The following is a 23070-nucleotide window of genomic DNA, read 5'->3' as shown; positions in this document are numbered from 1 at the left end:
GTGGAGTGAATAAAGGAACGGGTGGATGGCACTCGGAGACCAGGCTAGCTGGGTACAGTGCAAAGTTCTCGAATGCCATGTGAGGCCCCCCCTGAACTTCCTGGTGGGTAAGGGCAGACCCTGAAGGGTTTGAGTAGGGGAGTGCTGTGGTCAGAGCTGACTTTAGAAAGTCACAATGCAGAGATGGGCTGGATTACAGAGCAGTGGGAAGCGGAAGGCCCAGAGGGAATCCTTAGGAGGTTATCATGTTAGTTCTGGAGAGGAGACTATTCTGTTCGTTCTGAAGAGAGGAGGTAGGGAACTGGGCCTGAAGGAGGGGTGGGATGGAGATCTGGAACTCTCTGGAGACTAGAGATAGTGTGGAGGTGACACACGTATCATTTTGTGGAGCATTTTCCTTTCTCCAACTGCTGACATGTAGTATGGTAGTACATTTCTTCCTCCTGCTTATAGACACACCACACATACAATTACATCTGTATATTTATAGATATGCTTTTCTAGAGATTGAAACTGCTCTCCTTCATGAGAAGAGACAGAAGAGACACAGACATGGTGACAGGTGGGGACGGTCCTCCTGCAGTGGGTACTCAGCATCCCTGTCCAGACCTCAAGTCCTTCCTAAATTAAATTTCCTTATTATGTACTTCAATTGCTTGATTAAACAGTTTATATAAATTAAGCTTATCAGTACGGCAAACCTGATGTTGTCTTAGATGTTTCAATATTCTTTAAAAATCTTAGTAAGATTTCAAGTTAAAAGCTGGGCCTAAAAAAGCCTCATTCTCTAACACATTTCAGGCATATACATACTAAATACACATAGATTCCTTACTAATCCAGAAATATACATCTATGGTTTTGTTTCTTCTAAGCCTGTCTATATTTAACTCAAAATTTTATTGGATTGGGGGTGGATTTATTTATTAGATTTTATTTTTAAGTAATCTCTATACCCAACGTGGGGCTCAAATTCACAACCCTGAGATCAAGAGTTGCATGTTCCTCTGAATAAGCCAGCCAGGTGCCCTAGAAGATGGATGTTTTTTAAGAAAACAGTTACTGCCCTGGTTAACGGAGATCATTTATCATCAGAGAGTTTTGCTGTTTTTTTTTCCAGAGTCTTTAATGAGACATTGAATCCTACCTATCATGATCCTATCAATGATTCTGTAATCTCTAAGAATGCAATCACTTAGCCCTTCTCTGGATTCAAGTCAAAGCATTACTTATTTCTGAACCAGAGAAGCCTGTAGTTCCCACACTGGGTGATCAATTCTCAAGATTCATCGAAATTTTAAGATCTTTGGACCTAAGGACATCTTGTACTCTGCTATATTTTTAGGACTACCCAACTCTTCAGGAGCCTTAAAATGAGAGCCAACTGAATTCTGGCCCTCTCAGTTCTGGCTTCACAGCTTATGGGGTCTTTGTACTGATGATTCTCCCTTGGCTCAGAAATAGCCTTCTAAAGGAAGAACTTAGCATTTACTAACTTTCCTTCGATAGGATAAATGAGTCAGTACAACTGTAATCAAATAACAAGACTCACAATACTTTTATTGTGGATCATCATGAACTCATGGCTCTTCATAAATTTAATGCATTTCAATTCGATACTCAAATTGTCCTGATTTGGCTGGGGGGGGGGGCTCCTGTATCCTTTTGACACAATTCTATTTTTCTTTGAAGCTTACCTTCTTTCTGGCACAGGTGTCTTGGAGTAGGCACTGCCTTAACACCTGCACCAGGAGTTTCTGCGAGGATCTTTGGTTCCTTTTAATGGAGAAAATAGCACGCACACTGGGAGCTGAGCACTAGGGTGCATTTCAGGGTAAAGTTGCTTTGAGGCCATCTTCGTGAGCAAAGCTGGAAGAGGTATTTCTTTTTCTCTTAAAGACAGGAGTTTCTATTTTCGATAGTTTGAGGTGTTCTAAGTCAAAATTCTTTTGATCCTCTAATTTTATCTCCTTTCCTCTTTATGTTGATTAATCAAGTTGTCTTTTGCTTTATTTAACAATGTGCATGTTCTAAAACAGTATACTAATGTGAGCATTAAAGCTCATATTGAATCATATACTGAACAGATCTCAAGATTTTCCTACAGTTCGCCTGGTTCTTAGTATCCCAGGAAGGATGTTTAGTAATTCATAAACTCTTGTTTGGTGTGCTCATTGTATATTTATCTGATGGAGAATTTTCTGCCACTGTTTTCATTCTGCTTTTAACTTACGGGTGCTGGTCTTCTAATAGCTGACAGTTTCAAGTTCGTACAAGGTGGTACAATTTGGCAACTGGTCCCCAGCATCCTCCAGATATTGACTTACTGGAGGAGGGTCCGCCTGGCCATTCTACCTGGAAATCAGCTCAGTCTACAACGTTCTCTAGAAGTTTCATTTCCTCATTACCATGTCCCTATACTGTCACTTAAACCGCAGTTATAAGATACATGTGTGTGCGATCTTTAGCCAAATTGGTTCTGCCTATTATCGAACAACTGATATTAGAATCAATACATTTTACATAGTTGATAAATTTTAACTATGCTGAATCCTATCTTAAAACTTACATCTTTTAAAATATATGTTAACACTCTCTTACCAATTTAATGTGTTACATACTGTTATGCCAAGATTTAGAATGAATAAATTCAAATGATTTCCCTAGTTAGCATTATCTTGACCTACTCCCAGTCAACATGTTTATTTTTACTGCAGGGACATAGCTATTATTTTGACATTCCATATAATGAAGAAATGACATATTGAATATAAGCTCTTAAGGTTTTATGTGAAAGCATCCTTTAATTCTTGGGTCAAAATTCATATTTTGCCTTTATTATTATTATTATTGTTATTTTTTAAATTTATTTATTTATTTAACATTTATTTATTTTTGAGACAGAGAGAGACAGAGCATGAACAGGGGAGGGGCAGAGAGAGAGGGAGACACAGAATCTGAAACAGGCTCCAGGCTCTGAGCTGTCAGCACAGAGCCCGACGCGGGGCTCGAACTCACGGACCGTGAGATCATGACCTGAGCCGAAGTTGGACACTTAACCGACCGAGCCACCCAGGCGCCCCATATTATTTTTTTTTTAAGTAATCTCTACAGCTGACCTGGGGCTTGAACTCACGACCCCAAGATCAAGAATCACATGCTCTTTAGACTAAGCCAGCCAGGTGCCCCTATTTGTATTTTTAATTACAGATAACTGTGTAGAACTTAGAGTCCTTTTAATAAATATAAAACTTCCAAAAGCAACAATATTAGAAAAATAACCAAAGTTTATAAAAATAAAATGCAATTAAAATAATAAGTTCTCAGCTTTCTTATATAATTTTAAGGAATAGTTTATGGAACTGTACAAGGCATTTAATACAAAGGTTTCCTATTTGGAATAAATGTTTTTAAAAATTGGGATTCCAGAATCGATCCTTGACCAAAGGTGGGGTCTTTGACCAAGGGTGGGGTGTTGGGTGGTTTGATCTGTACCTTTTTGGGGCCTGCATTTGTTAATCAGCAAGATTTAAAATGACAACTTTTTTTCCCCTTTGAGGCCCTGATCACCGCCCAGTTCTAATTTAAACGTTTCCTGGTAGCTTGTTTCTATCAGTCCAAATTGTAGTTTTCTTTTTGGTTTTAAACCAATAATAAAAAGGATTATTGGCTTCAAACTGTTTAATTTACTTAACAGTTAACTGCATATGCCAATAGTCACCCTGACACTTTCTGGCTTAATAAACATACCACAGACATTCAAATAGTTAAAGAATGTTATAGCTTTTACTAACAAAAACCTCATGATTTCAACCAAATTTGTATTTAAATAATTTTTCTGGAGGACATTTTTTTCAAACGGATGGTCATTCTTGAGACCCTGGGCTCTGTGAATATCATTTGTTTTAGCACTCCCAACACCGACGTGGAGGGAACAGATTCTCTTATGTATAAAGCAGAGACTATGTACTTCAATTGCTAAACGTGAACTGTTTACAGTTACAGCTATTTAAAATTCAGCATCTGCTAAACGCTTCCTATTAGACTAAGCTCCCTTCACAAACTATCCTTCTCAGCTCTGGCCATCTGACTGAGTTCAGAATGCTTTCCCAAGGCAGACAGAGCTAATGTCAGTAGGACAGGCTTCCCCTGGGGAGGAACAGTTAATCTATTTAATGGGGGAGGACAGGTCCTCTGGGGGAGTGACACTCTTTTGGTTAACACTCTGCCTTGTCCCTAAACCATCATTTCCAGGGCATGCCTCCTAAGTGCAGACTAGAGACTGGGTCGGCTTTTCCCGTAGAAAGCCAGTCATGGTGAGGAGTTACTGAGCTGGTGTTCAGTTGCTGGCTGGTGAGCACTTCAATTCCTTCCTGCAGTGATGTTCTCCTAAATGACAGTGTCTTCCTTTTAAACTTCTAGTCTGTGGTTCTATTCCTACTCTGTTCTCCACAACCATTTGGAAGAGTGTAGTTAACAGTCCAGAGCGACCCAGACCCAGGGAGTGATAGAAGTGGACTTCAACAGTGCTCCAATTTTTTTTTTTTTAATGTTTATTTATTTTTGAGACAGGGAGAGACAGAGCATGAACAGGGGAGGGTCAGAGAGAGGGAGACACAGAATATGAAGCAGGCTCCAGGCTCTGAGCTGTCAGCACAGAGCCCGACGTGGGGCTAGCACTCACGGACCGCAAGATCATGACCTGAGCCGAAGTCGGCCGCCCAACCGACTGAGCCACCCAGGCGCCCCAGTGCTCCAATTTTTAACGTGTTTGTGAATCACCTGGGGATTTGGTGAAAGTGCGGATGCTGATTCAGTAGGTCCGGGGTGGACCCTGGGGTTCTGTATTTCTAGTGAGCTCCCAGGTGATGCTACTGCTGCTGGTCCAGGGACCACACTTTAGAGTGGCGAGGGACTGTAAGTTGTGAATCAGGTACACACACAGTAAGACCTCCTGATGTCTTATTTTTGCATCCTTCCCTTTTTCCTTTACTATCTGGGGATGATGAAGCCAGGCTCCATCCTTGAGCTCACCCTGTGCCTTGTTTACTCCTCTGCCTGCCTTCCTGGGTGTGAATGGTGACAGTGCTCCTCAGTCCAATGGTCAAGAAGGAACCTCACCCACTTCCCAGTTAATGTTCACTCAGACCATGTTCGTGGTCCCCCGTTCTTTATAACCCAGAGCTGTATACAGAATTGACGCTCACACTTCCCCATGATGTCTTCTGAGACCACGACATCTTGAAGCATCTAAGGGCAAACTTGGAGAGTTCCTATTCTGGCTCGATGGAGTTACGGTATCCGGGAAGGAGGGGTTATAAAGCTCTTAAGGAACGTGGAAAAACTAGAGATGCTTAGGACTTACAGATAGAAGCCATGACCTCTTCATACCAGGAGTGGAGAGACTGGTCCTTAGAGCCTTAATTCAACAAACTCCAAGAAGGCTATCTGCAGGGTTTGTCCAGTGAAACATTAGGGTTATCACTTTGTTAAGCCTTTTCATTTTCTTCCTCCTAACTTGTTAGCCCCGTGTTATCCTGGAGGGGCTAAGGCCTTCCTCAGAGGGCATTCATTCATGTCTTTCTCCAGTGACACAATTTCAGGCCTTGTGTCTATGCAGGAACTCCCTTCCCAACTGCCACTGTCCTGCAAGGAAGTGGAAGATATGGCTTCACCCTTGCTCATCACTTACTTGTCTTCCAGTTCTGGTCCACTGTGATGCTTATCTAGTTTTTGAGCCCAGTTATTTCTTTTTGGATTCTCTCTCTCTCTTAAAATCTAGTGTTGCTGTATGCAATGAGAAGTTCCTATGTTCTCTGACTGTAAGTTTGAAGCTCTAAAAGTGCGTTATCTATACTGCTATTTTAAAGCAGACGAATAAATAAATGGTCAGTGCAGTTTAAAAATCTGTCCTTGGATTAAGTGAGATTTGGGAGTGGTGTACCTGGTTGCTACTGTATTATGCCGTCCACTTACAACGAAGGCCAGAGTAGGAAGCAGCACAGAGAAAATCCTTGCTATGCTTCAGAGGTGCTGGGGACACCGTGTTTTGCAAACTGCCATTTAAACAAATGTGGTTCCAGGGGAGAAAGCTCTGTCACTGTCAAGAATAATTATGCTTCTCTTAGGGGACAAGAACATCGTGAAACATAACTGGTAAGTTTCCCTTTTTTCTCCTGGTGTTAGGATGCTCACAAATTGGTGACCCACATGTACAAGAACACCCGACAGCCTTTTTAGGACTGTGTTCAAGTCCTTATTTTAAAATATTTAGAGACCAGAATACATATGTATATTATGCGTGTATTATGTGTGTATATACGTATACATACATGTATCTGTATATATGTATATCTACATGTGTATATATAAAATATATAACTGCATTGTATGCATTTATGTAATTTATTGTAAAATCCTTTTTGCAAAAAGGCCTAGAATAATCTAATAAAAACCAGTCTCACTTTATATTCCCAACCGGACTGGGCAGAGGCTGTATGTTAGTTGAATCCCAGTAGGGTGCGGATTAATTAATGCAAAAGTACCTGCAGCCCTTCTTCAGTCTGCCTCCCAGCTCTCCAAAGAAGGGAGGTTCGACTTTGGCTTAAAGCTGGCAGCCAGCGGGCCTAAACCCCCGGTCTCCAACCTGTCAACCCCCTCTCTCTAATGCCTTTCTCCCTCCATCATGCCTCCTGCCTCCCTCACTGCCGCCCGCCCTCCGCACGCGGCTTCCAACCTCACCCAGCCCCTCCTCACCCCCCCCCCCCCCACCGCCCCAGTGCGGCCTCCCTCCATCCTCAGCCGCGCGCGGCCTCCCTGCTCCCTCCATCCTCACCGTACACCCCCTGCTCCGCTCGGCCTCCCTCCGTCCTAAACCCCTCCTCTCAGCGCGTCCTCCCTCCATCCTCATCCCCGCCCCCCCCCAGCGCATCCTCCCTCCTCCCACCCCCCCCACCCCCGGAGGCCTTCCCCAGCCCGCGCGGCCTCACCCCCACGGGGCGGCCTCTTCCGGCCAGCGGGAGGGCGGGCGGCGGGGGCGGGGCCCTGAGGGAGGGGCGGGCCGGTGGTGCGAGCGTCCCGGGCCCGCGCCCCGCCGCCGGCCGGCCGGTCGGTCATGCTCATCACGCTGTGCTACCTGTACCTGTGGGCGCGCTGGGGGCGCCGGCCGGCCGCGCTCGTGCGCGCCACGGTGCAGCGGCTGCGCGCCTCGCGCTGCTCCTTCACCTTTTGCGGCGCGGCCGTACAGCCCAGGGGCGCTCGCGTGTGCTTGAGCCGCGGCGGCCGCGTCTTCTGCGTCGGCGAGAGCGAGGTGGGCGGGCGCGGGGCCGGCGGGGCGCGGGTGGGGCCGGAGGCGCGCGGGGGGCGGGGCCGGCGGGAGGCGCGGCCTCGGGGCTCAGCCAGCCGGAAGCGTCCGTGGGCCCCGCGCTGCACCGGGTCTGCGCGCGTGGGGGGGGGGAGGCCCCGGGTTTGGGGTCCCCGGAGGGCTGAGCTCGGGGGCGCTTCTACTGGCTGTGCCCTCGGGAGCCCGGACTGGGGGGACCAGAGGTCCGGAACTGCGACAGGCGGCTTGCCGGGTCGAGTGTATGGGGAAGATTAGCACCCGAACGCCCAGGGCGCTGTCCATTCGGAACGTCTTTTCTGACATCCTCTCCTCTACTGTGGGTTCTACAGGTTCAAGTTTATGAACCTGAATTCACAGAAAGACAGCAGATCCTCAGTCTTATGTCAGATATCTCCTAAGTGACAAAAACGGCTCAGTCAGTCGCGAGTTTTGCCGACCAGGGCACCCCGCTGATTGTCTTTGCATCTATTTTATTTCGGTTTGCACACGGCCTTTGTTTTTTGGCTTAGTACTTAGCCCGATGGCTGCAAGTTCAGCAGGCCCTTTCACGTGGCGGTCGTTTAATCTATGCGAAACCTCCGTTCCCTTTCTGGAAAAGTGCGGTGCTACGCAGATTTCCACTGACTTCACTAACACTGTTTTCGTTGACATTTAAAAGTGTTTGCTTTTAATCGGTTTCCCTTTCCTCTTCGTTCCGGAAAGTTGGCTCACTTGGCGTTAAAGTAAGGTTTCCCATGTGTGCGGAACCGTAGCACCTGCGTGGGAATTAAAATCTTATCTCAGGCTGAATACTTTGTTGTATGCTTAGGTACGGAATTATACTGTGCTACTAACAAATCAAAATTACCCTTATTTGTTAGTATAAACAGAGAATGAGTAACTTTTCTCAGTCGTGAAAGAGTATGCAGCTACTACCACCTAGATACAAGACGTTTAGACATTCGTTCTGCCTGAGGGTCTAATTAGGGCTTAATTGTCCAAGGAACCTGGATTGAGAGAATTAACAAAATAAAGAAAAATTGAGGGGTGCATTTTTCTATTGCAGTTTCCAATCTGGACTCATTTACTTAAAATAGAACCCTTTAGATTAAGGATTTTGGACATTCAAAAATATCGAGATGTAAGTATTTTTAATTTTCTTGGAAGACAGTTTTACTTTTGAACATCGCTATGACTTTATTGGTCTTCTTTTTAACTACCGTACGTATAACTAGTGCTTCTCAGCTCTTTCTGATTGCTCCAGCCTGGTGTGGGGGCACCCCGGCCACACTAGCCTTGGCCTTCGGGGATTCTGTAACCTGATGTGCTCTTGCTATTTGAAGTTAACTTTGCCTCATCCTAGAGCTTTGCTGAAATATTGTCTCAAGGAAATGTTCCCTCAGTCTTCAGACTAGATGGGACTGGCTTGCTCTGTGCCCAGATAAACTTTAAATTATCGTTCATATTTCCAGTTTTTTATCTTTTTCTCCCTAGGAATTGGGTCTCTTTCGCTTAGCAGCTTGCCCTGTGATAATCACTCAGTACTTCAATGAATGATGGAGTGGTTAGTGGTTGTGGCCTGCCATTGGAAAGCTTGGCTATTTGTGATTGGCTGCTGTTAATTCAAGATCTGAAATATTGTGAGGCTAATGACCTGGTTCGCTAAATACCTTATTGTCAGTCTACCTAGATTGAAGTAACTTTATAGAAATCAATCTTATGACTTTGTCGTCTCCACATTTTGCATGCTTAGAATCCGATAAATAGAATGTGTATGTTTATATAATTGAAGGTCCCACAGAAATTGATAAGTATAACCAAAGAGTTTATAGAAACTGGAATTTTTTTTAATGTTTATTTATTTATTTTAGAGAGGGGGAGGGGCAGAGAGATTGCAGAGAATCCCAAGCAGGCTCTGCAGAGCCAATCACAGGGCTCGAACCTACGAACCTGTGAGATCATGACTTGAGCCAAAATCAAAAGCCGGCTGTCCAACTGACCACCCAGGCGCCCCCAAACTGGAAATTTAAGGTTTTTGTTGAATATGTACATATTCTGTGTTTGAGTAAGATGGACAATCTGTTTTTTGTTGTTGTTTTCTTAAAAAAATGTTTTTAAATGTTTATTCATATTTGAGAGAGTGAGAGAGAGCAAGCAGGGGAAGGGCAGAGAGAGAGAGAGAGAGAGAGAGGGAGACAGAGTCCAAAGCAGGCTCTGCGCTGTCAGTACAAAGCTGGACACGGGTTGGAACCCACAAACCTCGAGATTGTGACCTGAGCCGAAGTTGGATGCTCAACCGACTGAGCCACCCAGGCACCCCTGTTTTTTGTTGTTAACTGCTATATTAATAATATAGTTTACCCATGGAGAGGAGTTTTTTCTCCTTCAACTTTTCATTTGTTAATTAGCTCAGTAGATATTTATTAATACTGTACTATGTGCCAAGTTATTAGGCCAGGTAAAAATGCCTTTTTTTTTTTTTTTTTTAAATTTTTTTTTTTTTTCAACGTTTTTAATTTATTTTTGGGACAGAGAGAGACAGAGCATGAACGGGGGAGGGGCAGATAGAGAGGGAGACACAGAATCGGAAACAGGCTCCAGGCTCTGAGCCATCAGCCCAGAGCCTGACGCGGGGCTCGAACTCACGGACCGCGAGATCGTGACCTGGCTGAAGTCGGACGCTTAACCGACTGCGCCACCCAGGCGCCCCTAAAAATGCCTTTTGATCTCCCAACAAGGGCGGATTTGAACTGGATTTGTGTGGAGCTTGACCATTTTGCTATTTTTTTGTTTTCTATTAAAGTTTTTTTTAATGTTTATTTTTGAGAGAGAGAGAGAGAGAGGGAGAGAGAGACAGAACACAAGTGGGGGAGGGGCAGAAAGAGAGGGAGACACAGAATCCGAAGCAGGCTCCAGGTTGTCAGCACAGAGCCCGATGCCAGGCTCGAACTCATGAACCACGAAATCATGACCTGAGCCGAAGTCAGACGCTCAATTGACTGAGCCACCCAGGTGCTCCTGAGCTTGACCATTTTCTGGTGGCCATGACAGGGCTCACCTCCTGCAGGCTTAGAGTTCAGCTTTTCTCCTCTGGATATGCCTTGATTTTAGTGGGTCAAAGCCTTTTAAAATTAATTTACTGGCCTTTTGGAGGGATTTCAGGAAGGAGAGCACAGGTAAATGGACATACCCAATCTGATAACCAATGCTGATGCTATAATGGCTGGAGGAAGTGGAAGAACAGGGAAGAACAGGTCTTCAGGTTTCTGTTGGTAATGGGCTTCGTTTCACGGCCACGTACTTCTGAGCTTCCTCACCTTTATTTATTTATCTTTTACATTTATTTATTTTTGAGAGACAGAAAGAGACAGCGTGAGCAGGGGAGGGGCAGAGAGAGAGGGAGACACAGAATCCGAAGCAGGCTCCAGGCTCCAAGCAGTCAGCACGAGCCCAACGCGGGGCTTGAACCCACGAGCCATGAGATCATGACCTGAGCCGAAGTCGGACGCTTAACCGACTGAGCCACCCAGGCGCCCCGAGCCTCCTCATTTTTAAATGGGCTTCTGAGTTGTAACTTGGAGAGCTCTCTGTACTGTAAGCAGTAAGGAATGGTGGGGATGAGCCCAGCTTCAGAGTGAATTGTTGATAACAAATATCTAGAGATGATAAAGTTGTCATGAATCATAGAAGGGATGTTGCAGGTGTTTAATAGCCACAGTTCAACAAGAAACACAGGGTTTATGTGGTCTGCAGGAGAGCATCTGATAAACTTGTATCGATCTCACCTGGGGTTCCAGAGGAAGGGATGTCCTGGATGTGGATGTAAGTGGCTGTTGTGATTTGAAGTGATGCTGAATCCCCTCCCCTTTTTTTGTGTTTCTTTCCCTCTATGCAGTCCATTGATGACTTGAACAAATGGGCCCTGTTTCTTGTTTCTCCGTTTATACTCGAAGCAGAACACATAGCATTTGTGACTGAGAGCATCTGGGTGCAAGGTGAGACTTTACAGAGACCATCTGCCTCTTCAGAAAGCGTGAGTAGCATGTTTTTCACTTGTGTCCCATAAGAAAACTGTGTCTTAACCAAAAGTAAATTTGTTTTTTCTTTTTCATTTTCTTTAAAAAAATTATGTATTTTTTTTGAAAACAATTTTTTAATGTTTTATTTATTTTTGAGAGAGAGAGAGAGGGGGGAAGAGCGAGCGAGCAAGCAGGGGAGGGGCAGAGAGAGAGGGAGACACAGAATCCGAAGCAGGATCCAGGCTCTGAGCTGTCAGCTCAGAGCCCCACGCAGGGCTCAAACTCACGAATGGTGAGATTATGAGCTGAGCCGAAGTCGGACACTTAACTGACTGAGCCACCCAGGTGTTCCTAAAACAATGATTTCAGTGTATTACAGTTACAAATCACATGATCAATTAGTTTGAATCATGAAATTGCTAATACTTGGCTTTTTTTTTAAACCTATGAAGAACCCATTTGTGGTAACCTAAGAGTTCTACTTTGGGCTTTTAAGCCCTATTTTTTTTTTTTTTTTTTTTTTAATGTTTATTTATTTTTGAGACAGAGAGAGACAGAGCATGAATGGGGGAGGGACAGAGAGAGAGGGAGACACAGAATCGGAAGCAGGCTCCAGGCTCTGAGCCATCAGGCTGATGGCTCTGAGCCAGCCATCAGGCTGATGGCTCAGAGCCTGACGCGGGGCTCGAACTCACGAACCGCGAGATCGTGACCTGAGCTGAAGTCAGAAGCTTAACCGACTGAGCCACCCAGGCGCCCCTTTTAAGCCCTATTTTACCACTCTTAGAAGTTTAGCAAAAGTTTGGGATCGCTTTTTTTTTTTTTTTAATTTCTTTAATGTTTGTTTATTTTTGAGACAGAGAGAGACAGAGCATGAATGGGGGAGGGTCAGAGAGAGAGTGAGACAGAATCCGAAACAGGCTCCAGGCTCTGAGCTGTCAGCACACAGCCCGACATGGGGCTCAAACTCACGGACCAAGAGATCATGACCTGAGCCGAAGTCGGACGCTCAACCCACTGAGCCACCCAGGCGCCCCAGGGATTTCTGGCATTTCTGAATAATATTTATCCTGTTTACAAGCTCAAATGTCTTAGAATATTTTGTTTTATTTTTGGACGCTAGCTACCCAGACTTGGATTAATCCTAATCAAAATGTACTCTCATTGTTGGTTCACACATGGCCCTCGTTCACTCATGACTTTGAAATTTGTATGATTAATACCCACAAATTTACCACTCAATATGGAAATGGAACACGTACCTATGTGGTCCCCTGGAGTCTATCCACCTGTCTACCTGCCCTGCCCCTCCGTCCCCAGACCAGTTTCTTTTTAGATATGTAAGTCATCTAGGTGAACAAACACCATCTTTCTGAACACCCACATAATTCTTATAAATTACTATTTTTAATTTTTATTTATTTTTATTTTAGGTTGAGAGAGAGAGAGAGAGAGAGAGAGAGCGCGCGCGCAAGTGGGGGACAGGGGCAGAGGGAGAGAGGGAGAGAGAATCCCAAGTAGATTCCTTGCTCAGCACAGAGCCTAAGGTAGGGCTCGATCCCACAACCCTGGGACTATGACTTGAGCCAAAATCAAGAGTTGGATGCTCAACCAATTGAGCTACCCAGGGTCCCCAATTTTATAAATTATCAGGCTTATAGTAAGCTTGATGTTTTCTTATATATGCTGATATTTATATGTATATTTTGTAAGATTTCAACTTAAAACCAAGGCCAGCACAAAATGTGACTGCTGTGCTGTTAACTTCCTAAATCGTTGTTACTTAATTGTACTTTTTTTTTTTTTTAAGTTTATTTATATATTTTGAGAGAGAGAGGGAGAGCACACAAGCAGGGGAGGGGCAGAGAGAGAAGCAGATAAAATCCCAGGCAGGCTCTGCACTGTCAGCTCAGAGCGTTATATGGGGCTTGAATTCGCAAACTGTGAGATCCTGACCTGAGCTGAAAACGAGAGTCAGATGCTTAACCGACTGAGACCCAGAAATGCAGCTATGCAAATAAGCTAGAATTTTCTCTCTTTCTCGGGAGGTGGTTCTGCTCCCGAGAGCATCCCTAGACCATCCAGGGACCTAGTTCCCTTCTGTTTTATTGCTCTGTTATCTGCCCTCTGCCAGCCTTGTTCTCTCTCTTGGTAGAGGCTGGTTCATACTACTGCCCTAGCCACCTCTGTTAACCTCATGCACATCTAGCCCTCATGATGGGGGAATAGAGAAGGTGGGAGCCAGCCAGCTTCCTCTTTAAAAACTGTGACTCAGAAGTTTCACGGGTCATTTCTGCTCCTGTCCCGTCAGCTGCAGGGCAGGCTGAGAACTGCAGTCCTAGCTGGACAGCCACGGGTTGAAGGGAAGAAAGACAGACTAGAAGATACTGGGAGATAATTAGCGTTTCTCACAGTTACCATTTCATTTAATATATAGTCTAACAAAGATTTAACTAAGATCTTGCTTAATGGCGGGGTGCCTGGGTGGCTCAGTTGATTGGGCATCTGACTTCAGCTCAGGTCATGATCTCACAGTTCGTGGGTTTGAGCCCCGTGTCGGGCTTTGTGTGACAGCTCAGAGCCTGGAGCCTGCTTCAGATTCTGTGTCTCCCTCTCTCTCTGCCCCTCCTATGCTCACGCTCTCTCTCTTTCAAAAATAAACATTAAAAAAACCCCAAAATTAAAAAAAAAATCTTGCTTAATGGCAATACCTTACTTATTTCTTGATTTTCTGAGGTAGAAAGATGCCTGCCCACCAGGGAAGATAGCTACTATCCAGTTAATTCATTTATTTATGATTAGAGGCTTGGTTGGTAGGTCCTGCAACCAGAAGCTGGAGACATTTAGAGCATGCAGCTCTTGATCTCAGGGTCATGAGTTCAAGCCCTGCGTTGGATATGGAGTCTACTTTAAAAAAAGGAGTTGAGGGGAACCTGGTGTCTCAGTTGGTTAACGTCTGACTCTTTTTTTTTTTTTTTTTTTTTTTTTTAAATTTTTTTTTTCAACTTTTTTTTATTATTTATTTTTGGGACAGAGAGAGACAGAGCATGAACGGGGGAGGGGCAGACAGAGAGGGAGACACAGAATCGGAAACAGGCTCCAGGCTCCGAGCCATCAGCCCAGAGCCTGACGCGGGGCTCGAACTCACGGACCGCGAGATCGTGACCTGGCTGAAGTCGGACGCTTAACCGACTGCGCCACCCAGGCGCCCCAACGTCTGACTCTTGATTTCAGCTCAGGTCATGATCTCTCCGTCCGGAATTTGAGCACTTGAGTGCCTTGCTGGGGCTTGGGATTTTCTTTTTCCCTCTTTCTCCTTGCACCTCCCCCACATGCATGCGCGCGTGCACTCTCTCTCTCTCTCTCTCTCTCTGTCTCTCTCTCTCTCTCAAATAAACTTAAAAAAAATAAAAAAGGAGTTGATCTTGTATCTCACTGTCCTCATTCAGGTTGATTGCTTAATGGGATTTCGCATGGGGGGCTGTTATCAATCTATTTTGCACTTAACTCTAAAGTCATTTGAGTTTAACAGGACCCTAAGATACTAAGTTGAAAATATAAATGTAAGAAAAGACTTTTGAACTTAATGAAAGGTTACATTCTTCCATATTCCTAGGATTATAGAACTCCTACAGATACTTAAAATATCTTTTTTTTTCTTTTTTATTAAAAAAAAAATTTTTTTTTTTAACGTTTATTTATTTTTGAGACAGGGAGAGACAGAGCATGAACGGGGGAGGGTCAGAGAGAGGGAGACACAGAATCGGAAACAGGCTCCAGGCTCTGAGCCGTCAGCCCAGAGCCCGACGCGGGGCTCGAACTCACGGACCGCGAGATCATGGCCTGAGCCGAAGTCGGCCGCTTAACCGACTGAGCCACCCAGGCGCCCCTTAAAATATCGTTTTGAATTTGGGATAGCTCAAATGGCTTTCATTTGTGGTCATTCTATAGACCCTAACAACAAATAAGTGAATCTGAGGAATTCAGTTTTTCAAAAAGCAGCATTCATATATTCATATTTTCACTTACTTAGTCATTCATTAACCTGTTTATTGACCATCTACTATGTTCCAATTATTTTGCTAGGTGCTGTAACAAATACCAGTGGAGCATGATAGATTCAGCTCAATTTTCAGTATCTTCTGTACTGATATCAGCAGTCCTATTTAGTAAGAATTGATGACCCCAAAAACTTACATAATTCTTCGCTGCAGAAAATTCAGTTATGTTCCTTGTACTCTTACCAAGGCATTCATTCACTCATCCAAGGTTTATCAAGTGCCTATTATATGCCGGCTTGTGTGCCAGAGCTGGAGTTACATGTCATGTGGAGGTGACAGATGCATTCAGAGATGATGGTCCCTGTCATCTTAAGGAGCTCACAGTGTGGGAGGGAAGACAGCTAAGTAAAGGAACAATTAAAGTTTCAACATGATAAGTGCAGTGAGAAGGCATGGATAGGGGTGGTGGGCAACCTGTCTATGTAGGGGTGAGGACAGGAAGGACCTTTCAGCAGAGGTCATGTCTGAGTTTTACAGGAAAAAACAGGAATTTGGTGCAGAGGAAGGAAGGGCTTCCCAGGCAGAACAGCAAGGGCACAAGCACACAGAAGTTTGCACCCGAGGCAACCGCACATGGTCCAGTAAAATTGGAGTCTCTGGTGGCATGAGTTGGGGGAGTGGTCCAAGGTAAGGACAGAGGGGAAAGATGGGGCTGGACTGTTGCATGGGAAATTACCTGGATGCAGCAGTAGCTTCTAGGAACATTGCCAAGGCAAGGGTGCCTGGCTGGCAGTCAGTGGAGCACACGACTCTCGATCTCAGGGTTGTGAGTTTGAGCCCCACATTGGGTGTGGAGATTACTTAAAAAATAAAATCTTAAACATTGCCAGGCAGGTTCTCCCAACAGTCACAGAGTCGAGAAGCTTGCAGATCAAGTTTAGATGCATAATTAACAGCTTATTAAATAATTTTGGAACATGCACAAGGAACACCTGGAGAGATCTGGGGTCAGTTAACACTTAGGATCAGGGGCCTGCAGTGTGGAAGGACTGTACACCTGAATCCTGGGCTGTGCAGTGTTCACACATCCTGCCTCTTTGCTGCACCAGCCTTTCTCACCAAGGGCGTGGTTACAGGAGCCAGAGATGAGGTTAAAACTGGGGGCTCAGCAGATGGAGGGTGCATGGGGCCAGCCACACTGGTTCTCTTGGAGAGACTCAGGACGTGTATGTGCGTGGGGCCAGCCACACTTGTTCTCTTGGAGAGACTCAGGACGTGTATGCCTGGAAGTGCTGTGCTGTGCCACCTGTGCTTCTTACCTGTTTTTAGAGACTATACATGGGGCCCTAATGGGTGACTGATTTAGGGATGATATACTGCCAATCTGGAGGTGATGTAATTTGTGTGTTAAATTTTTTTTTAACGTTTATTTGTTTTTGAGAGAGAGTGTGAGCAGGGGAGGGGCGGAGAGAGAGGGAGACACAGAATCCCAAGCAGGCTTCAGGCTCCGAGCTGCCAGCGCAGAGCCCGACGTGGGGCTCGAACCCACGAACTGTGAGATCGTGACCTGAGCTGAAGTTGAACTCTTAACTGAGCCCCCAGGGGCCCCTTAATATTTAAGATTTACTTGGTCCGTCCATGACTTTCTGCCTAGGGGTAATAAATACTCTCTGTTCTTTCCTTTTTATCTGGGTTCATTACAAATATTTTCCATTTGTTTCATCTATCTTTAGGGTGTCTGACAAGTTCCTAACTTGATGTACAAGTCCCATCCATGCTTTTGGTTTTTCTTGTTTTCTGTGTAGCAGAACTGAATATCTTTCAGTCGTACAAACACGCATATGCACAGATCACGAGAAGTTTATGTGTGCTAGTTAGGAGCTTGGACTTCACCCAATGGACAGTCGTTTTTGGTGGATGCTGGATCATTCGTGGAGATTGGGAATATGGCAGGGAGGGCTGGTGGAGGGACTGCTGTAAGCAATGCAAGTTTGTGCGTTGTTTGGTCAGCTTTGCTGAAATAACACATGGCCCTAGCACCTCAGTTGCTTCTAACAAATATTGGTTTCTTGCTTATGTGACAATATAGGCTCAGCAGGTTTGCTGCTTTAAGCTGTGACTCTGCTCTGGGCTCTGCTCCATGCATCCTTCTTGTGCAGGGACCCAGACTGAAGGAGCATGTCCGTCTGGGGACATGCCATTCGCGTGCAGATGGCAGGAGTAGGAGCTGGCAGAAACTCGGTGTGTAGATGGTTTGTATACCCAGGGTTATGTGGTGGAATGACGTCCTGGGGCTTCCAAGGCCAGATCATAAGAAACTTTGCAGCTTCCGCCTGGGCTCTTGGAACTCGGCTCCCATGCTGCCAAGTGAGGAAGCTCCTGCTGGGGGGCAACCATCTTGGGGAACCATCTTGGATGGGGATCGTCTGGGCCCAGTTGAGGCACCTTAGCCGCATGGAGCAGAGTTGAACTGCCCCTGCCAAGCCCTGCCCCTATTGAGATTGAGCAAAATGAACGATTAGCTTAAGCCACTAAATTTGGGGGTTGTTTGTTGCCCAGCGATGGATAACTGGAACACCCGGGATATCTTTTAAATCTTCTGCTCTCAGCTTCCCAGGATCAGTGGGGTGGGCACGTAAAGTGGGCAGTGAGCACTTGGGGATGCTAATGCGGTATACCTTAGGGGGCCTCAGCTGCTTAGGGGACACATACGGAACCCAAGAAATAGAAAAAGGGTGTGTCAACAAGGGTATTTCTGTTATTTTCTGACTAACTCTCACCTTCTCAGAAGATTAAGGTACCTGAACCCTCCTTTTCCTTGGGTGTCTGCTCAGTCCTGGTTTTCAAGTACCACTTGGTTTCATCCATCAGCTCATTACAGCTCCTGCTTGCTATGGAGTTGTGACGCCCCTTACGCTGTCACTCGATTTTCCGGTACCCTTCTCCTAAAAGTGCCACAGGGCACTTCCTTGGAAGTAACAGAGCATGAGAATGAAGTTTGTCGTGATCCTTTCCCTCTGTGTTTCCAAACCTGAAGTCTGCAGGGTTACCCTCACGTCAGAGGTAACCCCCTTCCTTCGCTCTCCCAGCGTGACACGCTTCCCATCTCTGCGTGCCTCACACTCCTTCATCCAGTTTGTCACTAGAAATTTTAAAAACCAGGTGCGCCTGGGTGCCTCGGTTGAGCGTCTGACTTCGGCTCCGGTCATGATCTCACAGTCGTGGGTTCAAGCCCCACGTCAGGCTCTGTGCTGATTGTTCAGAGCCGGGAGCCTGCTTTGGATTCTGTGTCGCCCCCTCTCTTTCTGCCCCTCCCCTGCTGACACTCTCTCTCAAAACTAAAATAAACATTAAAAAAATTATAAAAACCTAACGTGTGATTAAGTTGATTTGGAAGAAAGGAATAAGAGCCACGTACATTAGCAACATCAATTATCTGACTGGAGAACTGATTGTAACTTGTAGTCTGGGTTCTTCAGAGAAGCAGACCCAACAGGGAGTGTGTGTGTGTGCACCACAGTAGGTGTGGCTGTTGAGTCAGGAGGTCATCTGAGGGCAGAATTCCTTCTTCCTTGGGGGACCTCAGTCTTTTTCTCAGAAGGTCTTCAACTGATTGGGTGAGGCTCGCCCACATTATGGTGGATAAACTGCTTGACTCAAAGTCCACTGACTTAAAATGCTAATCACATCTAAAAAACACCTTCACGGTTACATCAGGATGGAAATTTGGCCACATGTCTGGGTACCATGGCCTAGCTGAGTTGACGCATAAAATTAGTCATCGCTTGGTTAACTATCAACTGGCTATTCCCACCTTTGCTGTAGAACTTCAGCCCACCGCCTGCTGCGGGCGGCCTTGGGAAGGACAGTTGGTTAGAGAGCCACCCCTGAGAATTGAAGCGAGTGCCTCTTGGCCCTGGGCCTTCCTCATGGACGTGCGCTGAGTGGAGCAGGTGTACCACCGCTGCCTGCTGTCAATCAGGGTGACGACAAGTCAGGAGCTTTGGTTATGGAAGGGATTTCTGCCAGGAAATCCCTTTGTGTAGGGCTGACCAGGGCTTCCTTAGCTTTGATCTTTGGGAGTAAGCCTTTGGTTTGACTTCCCCTTTCTTTCTCGGTCCCTTTGTTTCCACCTTGAAGGGCAAAGTGGAAGTGCCCTGTTTGCTCTCAGACAAACGGCCCTGGATGCATCAGTGACAGTGTGGCTTTGCTTTGATGGAGCACACAGCGCTGCTTGAGGAGTTTGCATGGTCTGTGGCTCGTGGACCACGTTTCTACAAAAAGGAAATGCACTTAGGTGAGGAAACAGCTGGCTGAGTTGAGAAACTTGATCAGGGACCTGTGTGTATTGTTCTCTGGCCGCTTCCTGTCCTTCCCCACGCTTCGTTTATCTCCCACTTCTCTCCTCCTGGGGGCGGGGGTGGGGGGAGAATTTAATTATTGGCTTCTTTTACGCTAAATGCTTTCTTCGAGGCATCATTCCCCAGCAGTGCCTGCTCCAGCAAGGTGCTAAATCTGCTTTTGAATGACTAAACTCTGGGCTGGGTCTCCACTGGCTGAGTGTTTTTCCTCATTCTTTGATTGCCAGCCATAGCCCTGAGAACACCGGTGCTTTTAGGCTCATTCAGGACGTTGGTTATCCTGTTTCTTTTCACGTTTCCCATTCACCCTCATCTGCAAATTCCTCTTGCCAAGGCGATAGCTTATCTTCTTATCCTCCTGAGCTGACATCCTTCCTCTATTCTCAAAGCTGGAAATCAGCTAAATATGTGTCTGAACTGTAAGCTTCTGAGCTCTGCTCTCATCTTGGATCAGAGAGGTCAGATTTGAAATGCAGAGTCCTACTGAAACGCTGGTCAGGTGAACCCTACTCTGGCTGCACATCTGGTGGGAGGTAGAGAAGTTGGTGATCAAGTGGAAGGAAGGCCACATGTAGAGCCAGAAGGAAATTCTGAGGATTCTTTTTCCAAATATTCTAGACCCATTAGTGGGTTTCCACCTTTTTTTTTTTTAACATTCATTCTTGAGAGAGCATGAGGGGGGGAGGGGCAGAGAGAGGGAGACATACACACACACACACACACACACACACACACACACTGAATCTCAAGTAGGCTTCAGACTCTGAGCTGTCAGCACAGAGCCCGATGAGGGGCTCAAACTCACGGACCATGAGATCATGACCTGAGCCCAAGTTGGACGCTTCACCAGCTGAGTCACCCAGGCGCCCCAGTGGGTTTCCACCTTTTGACTGTGAAGGATTTGCATTCATTATTTTTCCTTCTAAGACAGTGATTCCCATCTTTTAAAATGACTTCCTGAATTAGAAACATTAGATTCAATTTGGAATCTAAGGAGAGAAATGAAATACTAAGGAATAGGATTTTGTGGGGTGGAGTTCACCCTTGGAGGGCTACAAACTCTTGTGATATCTAGAACTTTTTCACCCTCCACCCCCACTCCCCTCCATCACCCTCAAACCAGTTTTTTCCCATTTGGCGGGTATACGGTCCCCACTGAGAATACCTGTTTTGAGGACTCCATGTTTAGAATAATATGACTGCCTCTCTATGGACCAGGTACTTTGCGTATGACTCCTGTTGATCTCTCCTAGTAACCTTCTGAGGTAGGTAGTCTTACCACTTCTGCCTTACAGACAGGAAACCCAAGCGTGGTGAATTTGAGTGACTTGCTTGGGTCATTTGGGTCATATAGCTATTAGCCAGGGGAGCCAGGACTCAGTTCCAGAAGTTGGGCCCTGGAACAGTGTGGAAATAACTCAACTGCCTTGATTCTTTTCTTTTTTCTTTTTAAAATGGAGATACAGTTCACATACCATAAACCTCATCCTTTTAGAGTGTACAGTTAGAATTCATTAGCTGTGCAGTCATCACTGCTACCTAATGCCATTTTCATTGTGCCCCAAAGCAACTACGTATCTATCAGCAGCTGCTCTCCACTCCCCCATCCCTGGCCTGGCCACCCCTAATCTACTTTCTAACTGTTTAGATTTGTCTGTTTTGGATAGTTCATACACATGGAATCGTGTAATATGTGACCTTTAGTTATCGGCTTCCTTCACTTAGCATCGTGTATTTAAGATGCAGCCATGTTGTGACAAGTAGGTGTGTTGTGATGTAGTTGTGACATGTGACATTCATCTACATGTGACATTCATTCTTTATCATGGCTGAATAATACTCCACTGTATGGATATATGCACTTTGCTTATCCCTCCCTCTGCTGATGGACCTTTGGGTTGTTTCCACTCTTTGGTTAATTGTGATTAATACTGCTGTGAACACCTGTATACAACTTTTGTGTGTGGACGTACATTTTCAGTTCCTTTAGTTACGTACTTAGGAGTGGAATTGCTTGGTCGTTTGGTAATTCTATGTTTAACTTTTTGAAGAACTGTCAGGCCTTTTTTTTAATGTTTATTTTTTTATTAAAAAATTTTTTTTAATGATTATTCTTGAGAGAGAGAGAGAGAGAGACAGAGTGTGAGTGGGGGAGAGGCAGAGAGAGAGAGAGGGAGACACAGAAACTGAAGCAGGCTCTGGGATCTGAGCTGTCAGCCCAGAGCCCGATGCGGGGCTTGAACTCAGCGAACCGCAAGATCATGACCTGAGCTGAAGTCGGAAGCTTAACCGACTGAGCCACCCAGGCGCCCCTGATGTTTATTTATTTTTGAGAGGGGGAGAGGGAGGCAGAGAGAGACAGAGTGTGAGCAAAAGAGGGAGGGAGGGGGCAGAGAGAGAGAGGGAGACACAGAATCTAAAGTAGGCTCCAGGCTCTGAACTGTCAGCACAGAGCCCTGTGTGGGACTCGAACTCCTGAGCTGTGAGCTCATGACCTGAGCCGAAGTTGGATGCTTAACTGACTGAGCCACCCAGGTGCCCCAAGCCTTTTCCAAAGAGGATGCGCCATTTTATCTTTCTATCAGCAATAGAAATATTGCTCAACATCTGATTGTTCAACATCCTCCGTAATACTTGTTAGTAACCATCTTTTTGATTATATCCATCCCAGTAGAGGTGAAGCGTCGCACTGCGGTTTTGATTTGTGTTTCCCTTAATGACTAATTAGGGATGTTGTGCATCTTTTCAAGTGCTTATTGCCACTTGTATCTTTTCTTTGGAGACATGTCTGTTCAGACCCTTTGTTTTCTAGTTCTTTATGTGTTTTTGTACGTTGAAGATGCAAGTCTTTTATCATGTATGTGATTTGCAAACATCTTCTTCCATTTTGTGGATTGTCTTTCTATTTCCTTGAAGCTGTTCTCTGAAGCATAAAGATTTTGATGAAGTCCAGTTTATCTGGTTTTTCTTTTGTTGCTTGTACTTTTGGTGTCCTGTCTGAGAAAGCATTGCCTGATCCAAGGTCATGACGATTTACACCTGTTTTCTTCTAAGAATTTTGTAGTTGTAGCTCTTACATTGAGGATTTGATCCAGTTTGAGTTGATTTTTGTACCTGGTGTAAATAGCCTTAGGTAGGGGTCCATTTTCATTCTTGTGCATATAGATACCCAGTTGTGCTGGCACTGTCTTTGAAAAGTTGGTGGTTTCTCCGTTGCCTTTCTGGGCAACCTTGTCCAAAATCAGTTGTCTGTAGATATGTGTGTTTATTTCTGTGCTCTCAGTTCTGTTCCATTGATCTATATGTCAGACCTATGATGCCAATTGGACCTTGACTTTTGAACCCCACGTTTCCTGGATGAGCAGGGA

At 45.4% G+C, this 23070-nt stretch overlaps 1 protein-coding gene across 4 annotated transcripts in view; it reads left to right on the top strand.

The window, feature by feature from the left end:
• The first annotated feature begins 1723 nt into the window (after positions 1-1723).
• HLCS (holocarboxylase synthetase) overlaps positions 1724-23070 on the top strand; it is a 230208-nt gene continuing 208861 nt past the window's right edge. Inside the window, exons 1-3 of one of the 4 annotated variants that reach the window (XM_058731962.1) lie at positions 7015-7309; positions 8388-8462; positions 11217-11354. In XM_058731962.1, the coding sequence (XP_058587945.1) occupies positions 7115-7309; positions 8388-8462; positions 11217-11354 (408 nt within the window). In that variant the 5' untranslated portion in view covers positions 7015-7114. Of the gene's footprint in view, positions 1879-7014; positions 7310-8387; positions 8463-11216; positions 11355-23070 lie in introns of those variants that run through there. The other 3 variants (XM_058731965.1, XM_058731964.1, XM_058731963.1) reach the window with 3 other exon arrangements.

Source organism: Neofelis nebulosa, chromosome 5 (genome assembly GCF_028018385.1).
Source record: "Neofelis nebulosa isolate mNeoNeb1 chromosome 5, mNeoNeb1.pri, whole genome shotgun sequence".
Classification (NCBI taxonomy): Eukaryota; Metazoa; Chordata; class Mammalia; order Carnivora; family Felidae; genus Neofelis; species Neofelis nebulosa.
This window is presented reverse-complemented; position numbering and strand designations above follow the sequence as displayed.